The 13,455-nt window shown below is 45.3% G+C and overlaps 1 protein-coding gene across 1 annotated transcript; it reads right to left on the bottom strand.

Annotated features, from left to right (window-relative positions):
* Positions 1-206: 206 nt before the first annotated feature.
* On the bottom strand, positions 207-5,981 carry P2RX4 (purinergic receptor P2X 4). The gene is made up of 11 exons (XM_062504220.1): positions 5,851-5,981; positions 5,166-5,313; positions 3,671-3,742; positions 3,504-3,576; positions 2,933-3,029; positions 2,694-2,774; positions 2,470-2,611; positions 2,034-2,170; positions 605-698; positions 455-520; positions 207-368 (listed from the first exon to the last, which is right to left on the bottom strand). Exons 1-11 carry the CDS (start codon positions 5,979-5,981, stop codon positions 207-209), a joined length of 1,203 nt encoding a protein of 400 aa, XP_062360204.1.
* Between the last annotated feature and the right edge of the window lie 7,474 nt (positions 5,982-13,455).

Raw genomic sequence — 13,455 nt, 5'->3', positions numbered from 1 at the left:
AAGGAGGTGCAGTAGGAGCATGACAAGTTCCTGAACATATATTTTCCTCTCCAAGAGTGGTTGCCCAGGAAACATGACAACATTTGTTTCTAGTGCTCTTCCCTGCAACAGCTTTGAGGTAAAAATTAGCTTCTCTGATGAAGAGAAAGTTTCCTTAAGATTGTGGTTCAAAATCCCCATTTGATGTGGACTTTCTACATCCTGTTTCAGAATCTCTGTGGAGTCAGAGGAGGAAGCAAGTTTGCCTTTACCCTGCCTCTGCTGATGCTTACCAGTTCATAATCCTCCACATATTTGTATTTCTTCTCCCGATAGTAGTATTTCTTCTTCATGCAATACAGAACAAAAATGTCACACAGCACTGTTGCCTAGTGGAGATTGAAAGAGTTTAAGGCAGTGATCCTCAGAACTGAGGCATTAATCCAGAATCAAGTCCAACTGCGGTGTCACTTACCACACCAAACAGTGCTAAGCCAGAGCCGATGTTAATCATGGTAGGAATTACATCAAATTTTCCTGCCTAGAAGATAGTCACAAGCCTGAGCATGCTTTTCAGCATCTCTGAAAGCCCTCCCTACAAGACCTCCAGGAAGTGTCACCCTACCTTTCCAAACACTATGATATCAAAGCGGATGCCATAAGCTTTGACAAGTGTCCGTGAATCAGTGCCGTCACTATTCTTGTAGTATTTTGCAAACCTGCAGAAAAGACAGGTCACAGCTTAGCTGGAAATTTTGAGGTTTATACGATCATGCAACATCCAGATGTGTTCCCCATCCCAAGAGGATGGGCTGAACATTGAGACTTGCAGCCACAAACCCCAAGTGACGGAGATTTCATGCTGGCAGGCTCATATAGGAGAAAAACTCAAAGCAGGTGAATTCAAGACAACGAGCACCATAAAATGAGGAAACTTGAAGGCATAGGAAGGGGAGAAAGCAGCTTTAGCAGGGGAGCAGAAGGACTAGCAGGAAGGAATTCGGCTACACGAGAGAGGCGGGCAGGCGGCTGCAGGGGACCAGGCAGCCGCGAGAGGGCAGGGCCGGGAGCGCGGCTCGGCTCGGCACACAAAGACTGCTCCGTGTCCCGCACTGAGTGACAGCAGGCAAACGACAAGGAAAAGGGATGAGAACAAATAAGTGAGATGAGACTTACTCTGCCACGTAGTTGACTAAGCCAGGAGGAAGCAGAGAAGAAGGTGGAAGAGAAATGATTGGTAAGGGGCTGTACCAGACTCTGAAGTTAGCAAGAGCATTCCAGATCCAACTGAGATATTTTCCAGATGGTCCTGCCACCCCAACACCTGCCGGCCTGGCACCTCCCAAACACACATTTGGGCTCTGCACAGCTCCTCAGCAAATTCATCCAAGTTCCACCCAAAGATCCTCTGTGCTAAGTGAGATTTTGTGATTATAAAAATAACAGCCCTGAGCCATGTTTCCTCACAAGCAGGAATCCTGCAAGGACCTTGGCAAGGGGGCTGATCGATATTATTACAGTCTTGAGTCTGGATGCAATCAGCTGCCACCTCTGTGCTGGGGTTTTGCTGGAAGTGCTGGACTTAGCTGTACTGGCCAGAATGTGTATGTGGTGGTGTATTGCCAGGATTCTCCTGGTGCAGATATGGTCTTCAACTGACAGAACCACTTTTACAGGCTAGCTAGGTTTTTCCCCCAAGGAGAGTGAAGGACATGCTTCAGTCTCCCAACCCCACCTCAGTCCCCTCAAATTCTGCCCTATGAGCACACCTTGAGACAGTCAGTTGCCCCATTCCCATCCCATTGATCAAACAGCCACCAAAAAGAAACATGACTCAGGCACTCTGATGCAATCAGTGGAGCTTCACTGACCTGCCCCCTCTGCTGTGGTTTGCACACAATGAGGATCCCACCTGCTCTGTCTTACAGCATCGAAAAAGCTCTCCAGGTTTTCTTCTGTTATTCTCCAAGCACCACCAAAAGCCCCAAACTACCACAACTACCAGTGGCAGATGGAGCTGCAGGGACACCAGGTGCCCTCCACATCCACATTACCTGAAGTTGTAGCCAGGTGAGACAGTGTGGGCAGAGTCCTTGTTGTCGAGGCGCCGGAAGGAATATTTTGGCACACAGTGGGAAGCTGCTCTGTCCAGATTGCAGTCCCAGTTGATCTGCAGTGCCATGACTCCACCCTGGCAAGTGGAAAAGAGAAGGTGATGGGCAGCCCAAGTGTACAGTCAACCCAGCATTAGGCTCTCTGCTGACCAGGACCTGATTTACTGGCTCTAATCCCAGGCTCAGTCCAACAGTCTTTTCTGTTGCTACAGAACCCCACCCAAACAAAGCAAGGCCAATTATTTGTTAAGTAGAACTGACTGCACTCCCTCTGGCTATCCTGCAGCTGTTCTGTGTTCTGTGGCTCATGCCATGAGGCAGAGGGGACAACCCCCTACCACTCCTCTGAAGCCCAAGAGAAGGGTCTGATAAGTACCTCCACAGCCATTTCCTGGAAGTCCTGCCCTGCAGCTTCAACTATTTTCCCTAAACGGAAGATAGGGCAGAAAGGATCTGTCTGGGCATCATAGATGCAGTTCTTGAGGTAGGTAGAGTTGATAGTGGGGAGGATGTTTCGCCTACAGGAGAACAGAAAGAGGAGAGTTGTTGCATCCCCTTTACTGCCCATGAGACCAGTGTGATGACCTTCTCACTATTTACTTGCTGAAGTTGAACTTGCGGTACCAAATGTTGTTCTTCACCAGAAGGGTGAAGTTCTCAGCTTCTCGCAGGAACGCTGGCCTGCAAAACAATAGGGAAACACAAACAGCCTCTGCAGAATCCTTGGTACTCATCTCTTCAGCTATTCCCAGCGGCATCTCAGTGGGAGAAGCACTGGCTGTGTACCATGAACCTGCTCTCAGGAGGGGCACTGTGGAGTTGGAAGACAGAGCACTCACTTGGGTATGTGGTAGTCATCCTCCACAGGGCACCACGCAAAGACTTCACACGTCTTAATGCTATTGTTGTATTGAACACACTCCCCAGTCTGGATGCCTGGAAAGACATGTGCATGGTGGTACTACTGAGCAAAACCAGGCAGTATTTGACCTGTGACATCCCCTCACTCCACATGGTGAAAGCAATTTCCCCAGAGGTGAAGTGCCACTACCAAAACCCGTATTATCTTCCACTGCAAGTGTAATTTCAGAGAAAGAAGCATCAGGTGCTTTTCCTGAGTCAAATCTTCATCCATGTGAAATACTGTTTCAGGAACTGAAGGCCACGAAAAAGCTTCCCACTGTCTGCTAACTCACCAAAGCCCACATCTACCCACAATCCACCCAACACAGTCTGAGTTCATCTGGTCTAAGTCCACCAGAAGAAAAATCTGAGCTTCCCCTTCAGTTCTCTTACATGTGGAAGAAAAAGGATACTGAAGTGAAATGCTGCTTCCTTCACAGCAGGGAAGGCACGGCAGAGAGGCACCACAACCCAGACTGAAAGAAGCCTTTGCAGCAGGTTTCTTACCACTGCTGTGGGTGCTGACATATCCTGGAACACAGCTGTTATTCACCTCGCACTTTGTTTGATCATCTGGGAGCTGGAGAGGAACAATAGTTACATAAAACTCTGAGAACCCTCTCCCCCACTCTCCCACCCACACAAGGCAGGATTAAAGCAGATTTTGCACCTACCTCCGGGCAGCGGCCTTGGCTCTGGTTCAGTGTGAGTATCGCATTGGTCATGACAAACACGGTGTTCTCACCCTGAGCATGCAAAACAAGCAGCAAACTTACAAGTGACAATCTGCAAAGAGCATCCAAGGCACTGCACCAAACATCTTTGTGTGACAGAGCCCAGCTGGCCCAGAAGAGGGGCCTTGCTCTGGACACTGCTGGTGCAGTGCTAAAGGAGCAGATTCCTACGAGCATTGTTGTGTTTAGCCAGAGGAAGGACTGTGGGACTGGCAACTCTCTCTGTCCTCCCACTTGGCCCAAAGTTCCTCATTCACATTAGGAAAACAGAGCTCACACAGCTCCTCAGGGGAGTTGTAAGGCAGACACAGAAATAGAGCTCCAGCTGCAAGTCAGAGCACAACTCCTACTCTTTCTTTTTGCAATATATCAGTTAGGAGTTTGCCTGGTCCTGTTTCTCCAGGAAGCACTATTTTCATTATTTTACTTTCACTACTTTCAGATCTGTACAACTCCTGATGTCATCTGCTTCCGCTCCACTGATACGCAAATATGACCACTCAGCCAAAATCTGGCTAAATCTGTCTTTTTTTCTGCACCACATGTCAAGCAGTCAGAGGGACCCACGACCAGCAGCCTGGCTGAGCCTGCCCAGCCTGAAGGCCATCACGTATGTCCCACACAGCACAGATCCCCACAGATACAGTCAATCAGTAACAACAGCAATGCCTCCTGTTCAATTCTGCATCAGGTGACTTGCAGGCTGTTCCTGTGGCTTCTGCCAACAACTTAACTTGGGGCTGTCTGCTTTAGAAAGCAGTAAGAAAAATGACGTGGTTATTTATGCAGCTTCTTCCTGACACCTGCAAAGTTCTTCCTCCTCTGCCAGGACCGGTGCTGTTGCAAGTCTTTGTGGGCACCATGGGCAGTAGGATCAGTGCACCCCCAGAGAAGGAAAAAGCTCCAAGGAGAACTCAGAGCTCATCTGAGTACCCAAAGGGGGCTTATAAAAAGACGGGAGGGGGACTTTTTACACAGGCAGATAGTGATAGGTAAGGGGGAACAGTTTTGAACTAAAAGAGGAGAGATTTACATTAGGTATTAGGAATTCTTCACTGAGAAGGTTAAGAGGCCTTGGCACAGGTTGCCCAGAGAAGCTGTGCCTGCCCCATCCGTGCAAGTACTCAAGGCAGCTTGGGCCCGGCTTGGAGTAACCTGGGATAGTGGCCCAGCCCACAGCAGAAGGGTGGAAAGAGATTATGTTGGTTGCTTCCAAACGCAAACCATTCTATGATTCTACGCAAGCACACACACACTTTTCTTATAACAATCTTCCCCAGGGCAGAAGCTCAGCATGATCTGCAACAAAGCAAAGCTGCTTCGTTCTCTCATATCATAGCCACGCTGGAGCCAAAGCTGCTCCAGCTCTCAGTGGACCTCAGCAAAGCAGCAGCTGTTAGAAAACCTTCTCTCTGCATGTGAAAGTGACTGATACCTGAGGAGGGATGACATAGTCAGCTACATCCCAGATCCTGGCTCCCAGGAGAGATGTGTTTGTCAGTGTTACTCCCTTCACCTTGGTAGTTACAGAACTGACCACACTGTCTGTTTCCTGGTAGCCCTTCTCCCACAGAAAAACCCACCTGAAAGAGAAGGATTCCAAGAAGATATATAAACACCATTAACAAGTTCAGGCTGCAATTTCTCCTTTTTCCATGTCACTTTCCGAACAGTTTCACAGCATTTCCTTACAAAAGGGTCACCAGATTGGCAATCTTCTGGCTGATTGCCGGGGTGATATTTTTTATTTTCAGACTGGTTTGCAGGGTCTAATTTGCTTTTATGCCCGGCTGGGGGACCGACAATCAACTCCTGAGACGGTCCCACTCCTGAGAGGCCTTTGGGCCATTCGCTTAGACGTTGGACCTGATCCTTGCGGGATCCTTTCCAACTCAGAATATTCTGTGATAGTCCACAGCCCCAGCCAAAGCTGCCACCACATCCGTGTCGCGGCTCGGTGAGCTCTGGGCTCCCCTCAGCCCTTCGGCCCGCGCCGCCCTCACAGAATCGGTCCCTGAGGGAGGGACAGCTCCCGCCCTCAGCCCCGCGGGCTCCGTCCCTCCACGGCTTCCCCTCAGGGCGGCCGCTCCGGGACACCCGCGCCCCCGCCGCCCGCTCACCCGATCACATAGGCGAGGATGCCGAGCTGCACCGCTCGGTTGATGAGCCCCACTTTGCGGCTCCGGATCAGCACGATGCGCGGGGTGTCGTACTCGAAGAGGAAGCTGTGGAGAGCCCCGCACAGCGCCATGGTGGCTGCCGGGAAGGGAGGGAAGGCGGCCGGGACGGAGCCGTCCCGGGCCGAGCCGCGGCTGCCGCAGCCCCACAGCGCCCCGAGCCGCCCGCCCCGCGCTCCCGCAGCCCCGGGGCTCCGAGCAAATTGCCCGGAGCCAGCGGCGCCGTCAGCCATGAAGTTTCCACGGCTGTTTTCACAGAATCGCAGAACCCATTAGGTTGGAAAACACCTCTGAGGTCACAGTGGCCAACCTGTCACCGAACACAACGTTGTCTAATAGACCAGAGCGCTGAGTGCCACGCCAGTCTTTACTTAAACACCTCCAGGCTCGGTGTCTCCGCCTCCCTGTACAGCCCATTGCAATATTTGATCACCCTTTCTGGAAGAAATTCTTCCTAACTCTTCCTAATGTTCAACCTAAACCTACCCTGGCATAGCTCAAGTTAGTGCGAGGACCAAGCAATTGCCTGCAAAAGAGAGCAGAGCATATTGAACACTGTCACCTTCCCATCCACAATGACCAAATTCTTTATTTATCCTCTTACAGAATTGATCTTTGCTATAAAAGCAGGGATCTACCACCTAGTTCATGTACCCTCCACCTCGTCCTGAGATACCCAACATGGTCCCATTATAGAAATATCACTATAACCCTCATTAGAGCAGGTAAATCATCAGGAAGAGATGAAGTGAACTGACAAAGTGGAAGTGAGAATTTCAGGCAGTACAGAACTTAAGACCCTTTTGTTCACCTATATATTAGTAAAATGCTTACATTTTTACAAAAAAAAAATAAAGACAAAACAGAAAGGACCAAAAGAAGTGGGGAATATGAGTGAATATTCAGTGTGACTTTCAAAAGGAGAATTGGTTCATATGCTAAAACAGAAATGCATAAATGCTTACGATAGTATTTCCCCACTCTAGATATATAACATGCTGTAATATGAATATTAACACAATTAATGCATTTTTCAATATAAGATATAAATACAAGTGGCATAATCTGCCAGCAATATATCTTAAAATGTATGTGGGAAATGGAAATGGCAAACTGCTGGGTTAGCTCAGAAAGAACAAAGCTTTGTTGAAAGGAGTGCAGAACACATCTGTTACAATCCTTCTCACCCTGTTTCTACAAAAATAGAAGATGTCTAAATAGAACAAAAATAGAGAACAGAAAAGGTGTTGGAGCACAGATTAATTTACCCTGAATTTGCTGCTCCTTGGATTTACTCTGGCCTTACACATTATAGCACAAAGCTACTCACACAGGTTCAGGGGGAGGAGGTGGAAGAGGCAAGGCCTGCTTGAAGCTAAGAGCAAACAGCAAACAGGAGGCCAAAGCCCCAAATTACAATTCCAATGAGTATGAATTAAATGCCTGAAAATATTACATAAAAACAGTAGAAGTACTTTTCATTACAATTCCTTGGTTCAAACTAAAAAGAACAACACAAAGAGAAGCCACTGGGCTTTTCAGAAAATGCTTTGTGTCACTGGAGTCGTCTAAAATGAGTGTGTTTGATCTGGTCACACCATGAGGCCTTCAAACTCATTCAGTGGCCTCTTTCTAGAGCCTTGCAATCCAGGGCAGAAAACTGACACGGCTGGGGCAGAAAAATGCTCAGCACCACATTTTTTAGGTGATAACATATTTTGGGCTCCCTTCCTTCAGGGTCGTGCTTTCAGGTGACTTCTGGCTTTCTTCAGGGTGCAGTCAGACAGCACCAGGTGCTGAAACCAATTCAGATTGTGATGCACTGTCTTTTTCTTGCAGCAAGAACCGCTTATGGTGCTTCCAAGCTGGATGGCATTTGCCACAGCAGCACCACTTTTGGCAGTCTGGCGAAGAGGCTCCTTGTCTAAGGGTTAGCTCTAGCTTATATTCTTCATTTTCATTGTTCTCATTGGACTGGCTACAGCAGCTTGCCAGCAGCACAACATTTCACAGGGTGGCTCTGCAACAATTCCCAAAATAAATTAAAGAAAACAGCATTTGCTGCTTCATCCAGCCACAGAGAGAATTTTCAACAGGGAACCTCACCATTGGGTTCTGCACTTGACACAGCACAATAGGAATAATGATGATGGATCAGCAGGTCTGGAGGAGGATTGTTTTTCTGTGTTGCCATCACCCACCCTAGCAAAACCGAATCGACACCTCACGAGTTGTTTCAACACCACGCACTCCCGCGGGCACATACCCACCACAGGAAAGCGGCAATTTTTAGTTGACTCAAGAAAATACTTCCTCTGGTCACAGAGTGCCCATGCTCTGACAGCTTTAAAATTGTGTTATTCTAGACCAGCTCTGAACTCCTGAACACACTTCAGCATTCTGGACATCAGCATTTTCCATTCTCTTATCAGTGGAGTGGCAAGAATCATGGGAGCCTTAACCAACTTCCACTTTCTTATTCTACCAAAACCCTGACTTTCCTGGTGCACAGCTCACATCAGCTTATGGATCAATAAGCAGTCACAGAGCATGGAACAAAGAGATCCTTTGAATGTGACAATGAAAAGCTAACAGTGCAGCCAAAATCATTATATTAAACTGGAAGACCTACTACACCACTCAATGATACTAATATCCAAACTCTGATGAACACACCCATATGCCTTCTGTCTCAGACCTGCTGGCAGGACTCAAAGGGCTGTATTCTTGACTGGTTTGCTTGACTGATCTCTAAGCCCTGTTTGCCTGCATTTAAATAAATAATTTGAATAGGAATTTGCTTAGCTGAAGGGTCACTTGCAGGAGTGGCAGATACTCACAGATCCCTCTGTCATTGCTATTCAAAATTTGTTCTACAGTTGGTTGCCTGTTCAAATACCAAAAGAGGAAAATGTTTAAGAGGATATGTCTGGTGTAAAAGCCAGCAGCTCTTCTGCTTGCTATCCTCTCCAGGTATTCCAAAGATAGAAACATCTAAAGAAAAATTCATTTTCCCCCTTTCTTTTTGAGTTCAGTCTCTATTGCTCTGCTCTGCCATCTTGATGCCAACAAAACAGTGCAGAGCAAGCTTTTAATTGATTCCACTCTCTCTCCTGCACATCCTACTGCAAGCTGAGTTTGGGAGACTCTGAGTGGTTTGAGTTACTGAGATCTTGCTTCCCATTCCCCAATATATGATTTGGATTCTCTGAAGGCAGTGAGTCACTCCCAACACCACATTGTGGTATGTTCTTCTATCTTCTTGATTGCACACACATGAAATGCCCTTTTTTTCTGTGGTGAATGGATCCAGAGAAATGTTTTATGGGCCAGCTCTTAGCCTGCAGGTCAGTCAGGTTTTATTTGAGAGTTTTCCTAACTCTTTCCAGGGTCAGAGTTTTATCCTAGCCTTCAGGGTAAAGGTTATTTCCCATCTGCTTTCGATGGTATAGAAAGACTTCTCTGTGGCAGCTTTGTGCTCAGAGCTGACCTGCTCAGAGCTGTCTTATCTCTGTCTAGAACCTGTTTTACATCTGCTCAGTCTGTCAACATATAAATTTTTTGGTTTGTAGCTTCCAGATATATGTGCCCCTAAGGGATCTGGGAATTAAGATGAATTCTTTACTCTTTGGATATTACCACCAGCAAAATTTCACTTTCACTTTACTTGAATCAGAAATCTATTGTGATTTTACCCTAATATAAACCAGTATAGCTGAATAAGCAATTCTATTGAATGGGATGAAATAGTTATGCTGAGAAGCTGTGTTCCCAAGCTTTCCTTATTTCCCTTGGTTCCTGGAGAACTAATAAGACTAAAAAATTATAGAAACTTCCTATTTGTCACTCAGACAGATACAGTCCAGAATGCACAGACTTTTTGAGTAAAGAATGCAAATATACACAATTTTTTCAGAACCCTACTACTTACTCTTCAGAAAGCATTGAGGAATGTTTGCACTTACACGGTGTAATTAAATCTTGGGGAGTGAATGTTGTGCTTATTGGCACAGTGAAATCTTCAGAACTCCTCAGAACCGCAGGCCAAAAAAGAAACATCAAACTGACTAACTTCTTTTACTTAAATACATCAGTTAATGTTATGCCACTGTACTATTACCTGGGAAGCTGTCAGTGGGAGGAATATGTTGCTAAGAATAACAGGGAGTTAGGTGGCTCAGGAGAGCAAGAAAGACATGAGTGGTTTTCTTAGTTTTGGGTATCAATTTTTCTCTCTTTATTGCACTTGTTTGTGTGGGCCAAGCCTAATCTGAGTCTCTAACTACAGCTGAAATATGAACTCAGGAGGCTTCTGATATAAATCTTGCTATAGAATAGTAGTAAGAATTTACACCACTTGACAGCTGCTGATTTCTGCCCCATGAATTGGCAGTTTCACTGCTGGTCCCCACAGACACGTGCTCATTTACACCAGAGCTGCACAGCTACTAAAAGGGTAAGGATCAGGAGTTTTTGAATTTCCATCAAGAGAGCCATTCCAAGTGGGAAACCCAAACTTCCAAGCAGTCATCCTTGTAAAGGACAGTGCTCCTAAGCAGGAAATATTTTTCCTATCATTGCATTTTGAGCAATGCCTCTGCACCAGAGATCTGTGATGACAAGCAGCACATTAGCTGGATGATGTGCAGCTTCCATGAAGGAAGCCTCATAAAACCCTTCTAAACCCAGTTGACTAATGAGACTTAATTGCAAACCAAATCAACATTTTTGGATGCTACCTGGGCAGGAAAGTCACTGATTAGTTCCACTGTGTAACACTCAAGACATTAATTATGTGTGTTAATTTTTAAAGAACTAAAAATTAATGAGCCTCTAATGGGAAACTGTTGATCATCATCCACTGGGGAGCATCTGGAACCTGACCCAAAGATCTTCTCAAAAAGGTGTTACAAACACCAGTCCTTCAGCCAACTGCAGTGCCCTGCCTCAGGCAGAAAAGAACAATCCAAAATAAAAGAACCTTCTTGCCAACATGCAATTGTTCAGCTCCTGCCATAACTAACAGGAAGGAAAAGGAGGTCTCCTGTGTAGTTCATGAGATTTACCTTTCAAAAGAATTTGGTCAATGAAGACAATCATGGGTGTAACCAAAGCCCCACACTGCTACCTCAGTATCTCAGCCACATGGCAGAGCTTCCTGGGCTCTGACCTTGGTATTGTTCTGCTAGAAAATAAACATTCAGCTTTGCTTTTTAGTGATTCTTCCATTTTTGCTCCTTGTCAATGGAACTTGTGAAGAAACTATACACATCTGAGGTTTGGACAAAACCTCTCATCCCTTATTTTGGTGCCTGTAGTGACCTACTCCTGGCATGTTAGAGTAAGGTTGGGAACAAAGCAGAATGTGTCAACTGTGCAATGTAATTGAAAGCAAAACTTCCTCTGTAACATCCCAGCAGGAGCCTACACAGGGTGACATTTCAAAATGACTGGCAGTCACTGAAACTTTATAACAAACCCTTTAGGATTTCATTAACTCAGGAAGCTCATGCATATCTTTCCCGGATACTGTATGAACAATTGCAGCTTTCCTGTTGTTGGACAAAGCCTTTCTCAGATCATAACTCTGTCCACATGAGAAGGGAATGGAATTTGTTCCCAAGTGCTGAAAAACCTCAGCAGAAGGAGCTGTAGGAGGCATTGTGGGCACAGGAGGGGACCTGGCAGTGGAAAAACCGTTCTCTTTGTGCAAAAAAACTCAAATTAGGGAGAAGATGAGATATAAATGTAGAAACATATATGTATCTTATATTTTATACATATGGGCTTTTAAATGAGCTAATGAAAGTGCTAATTGACCTAGTTTCTTATGTATATATTTCAAAGCCGGCTGAGAAGAACTGAAATTCATTATAATTTGCTTTCTTTGCTATCAATTCCATAATTTAAGTTGAAATAAAATATTTTTTAAACCCTTTGGCTGCTACAGACTAGAAATAGAACATTTTTATCTTGGATATTGTACAGTCATGGGGTTACAACTAAAGATGGCTACGAGGCCCTTCCATCCTACTCTAGGTCACAGCAGCATTGTTCCACGGAACTTTTTCCTAGAGTTTTCTTATCTCTTGTTTGAGATTGCCAGCATTGAGGTTCTCATGATCTACATAGGGAGGATGAAGAGACTGCTCTTTGGTCTGAGGAGGATCCCCAAACGCCAGCCTGCAGCACAAACCACAGACAACCAATCTACCCCATGGGGAAACTGAAGGAACCTCAGTGTGTTTAATGAACCCACAGAGAACTTCCATATCTTCCTTCTTTGCAGAAGAAAACCCCACATGAGGAAGCTTTTATTTAATTTCAGTCCCTGATTAAAGCTCTCTTACGTTGATGCATTTTCCTTGACATTTGAATTAATGAGCCAGATGTCTCCAGTGAATTCAAGATGAGCCTGTGACACCTAAAGCTGTTTCTATGGCAGCTGCATGATGGTACAGACTGGAGGCTACATACTTCACTGCAGGATCATATAGCTGGGCAGCTTGGTAGAAGTCAATTATTTGGGTATTTTAATGAGTGTTAACAGTATGGCTGTGAAGGAAAGAGCTAGTTTCCATACATGAGATCTCTAAGTGCCTAGGCAGAAGAAGTACCTTAAAATTTCATGATCTTGTCAATGTTTCTTTCAAGACAAAAAAAAGTAGATATGTCTTTCACTTAGGGAGGTTTTCCATGGATTCTACAGTTTTTAATAGTTGCATTATAATTCACACATGGTGCTGTTTGAATTCTTGTAAAGAAACAAGCTCTCACTCAAGGGTTTTTTGCCACTTAGAGACAGTTTCAACCTGTCCTCCTCAAATGTAAGATAGGGAACTTGACATTTTAGATTGTTGCAGCTTTCTATAGGAGGAAGCTGCAGAAGGAACTACCCAAAGCATGGTCCTGCCACACCTCATCAATCCTTATTTAGCCCTTTGCTTGGGTCAACGGTGCTTGTCATTGTTTGGGCTGAGGGTGAAGTAATTTCCTTCAAAATTTTATATGAAGTTTCATATCTGGGTCTGGTGATAAATTGAGAAATCAAGTGTTTTAGCTAGAAGCTTAATTTAACAGCATGAGCAAATTAAAGGAGGATGTAAAAGCAGACAGAAAATTGGAATTCTGAATATTGAACTGACAATAACTGAAGACTTGCCTGCATTGCTACAGTGTTTTCTGCTGTGTCCCAGATCCTGTTGCTTTTGTGAGCCACTTCCTTCACACTGGTACTTATGGAGCTGTTAACATCATCCTCTCCTGTCAGAGTCTGTGAGAAGTGGCTAGACAACTGTCTGGACAAAACAGAAAAGACAAACAAGCCCATAAGAATAAAACATGTTACCTTCTTTGTATCATTCTTGAAACAAATGCACTCCAAGATAGAAGTCAGATGGACATTTTCAAGTAGGTGAAAGAATTTTTGAGTGAGACACATCAGCTGGACCAAACTCTGCCTTGGTTTCACTTTCACAACATTTGGCTTTGAATTGATGTATACAAGAAGAGAATTTCTATTTTCACATCCTAAATGACACAGAAAAC

Source organism: Cinclus cinclus, chromosome 17 (assembly GCF_963662255.1).
Source record: "Cinclus cinclus chromosome 17, bCinCin1.1, whole genome shotgun sequence".
Taxonomy (NCBI): Eukaryota; Metazoa; Chordata; class Aves; order Passeriformes; family Cinclidae; genus Cinclus; species Cinclus cinclus.
Note: the sequence above shows the minus strand (reverse complement) of the source record. Positions and strands in the feature narration are given on the sequence as shown.

Bases quoted from the DNA above. Each gene is read 5' to 3' on its own strand.
- P2RX4 (XM_062504220.1), bottom strand. From the start codon at position 5,981: ATGGCGCTGTGCGGGGCTCTCCACAGCTTCCTCTTCGAGTACGACACC. The intron at 5,314-5,850 runs GTGAGCGGGCGG...CTTCTCTTTCAG, and splicing joins ATCCTCGCCTATGTGATCGG to GTGGGTTTTTCTGTGGGAGA. The intron at 2,171-2,469 runs GTACTTATCAGA...TCCACTTGCCAG, and splicing joins TCCAGGAAATGGCTGTGGAG to GGTGGAGTCATGGCACTGCA.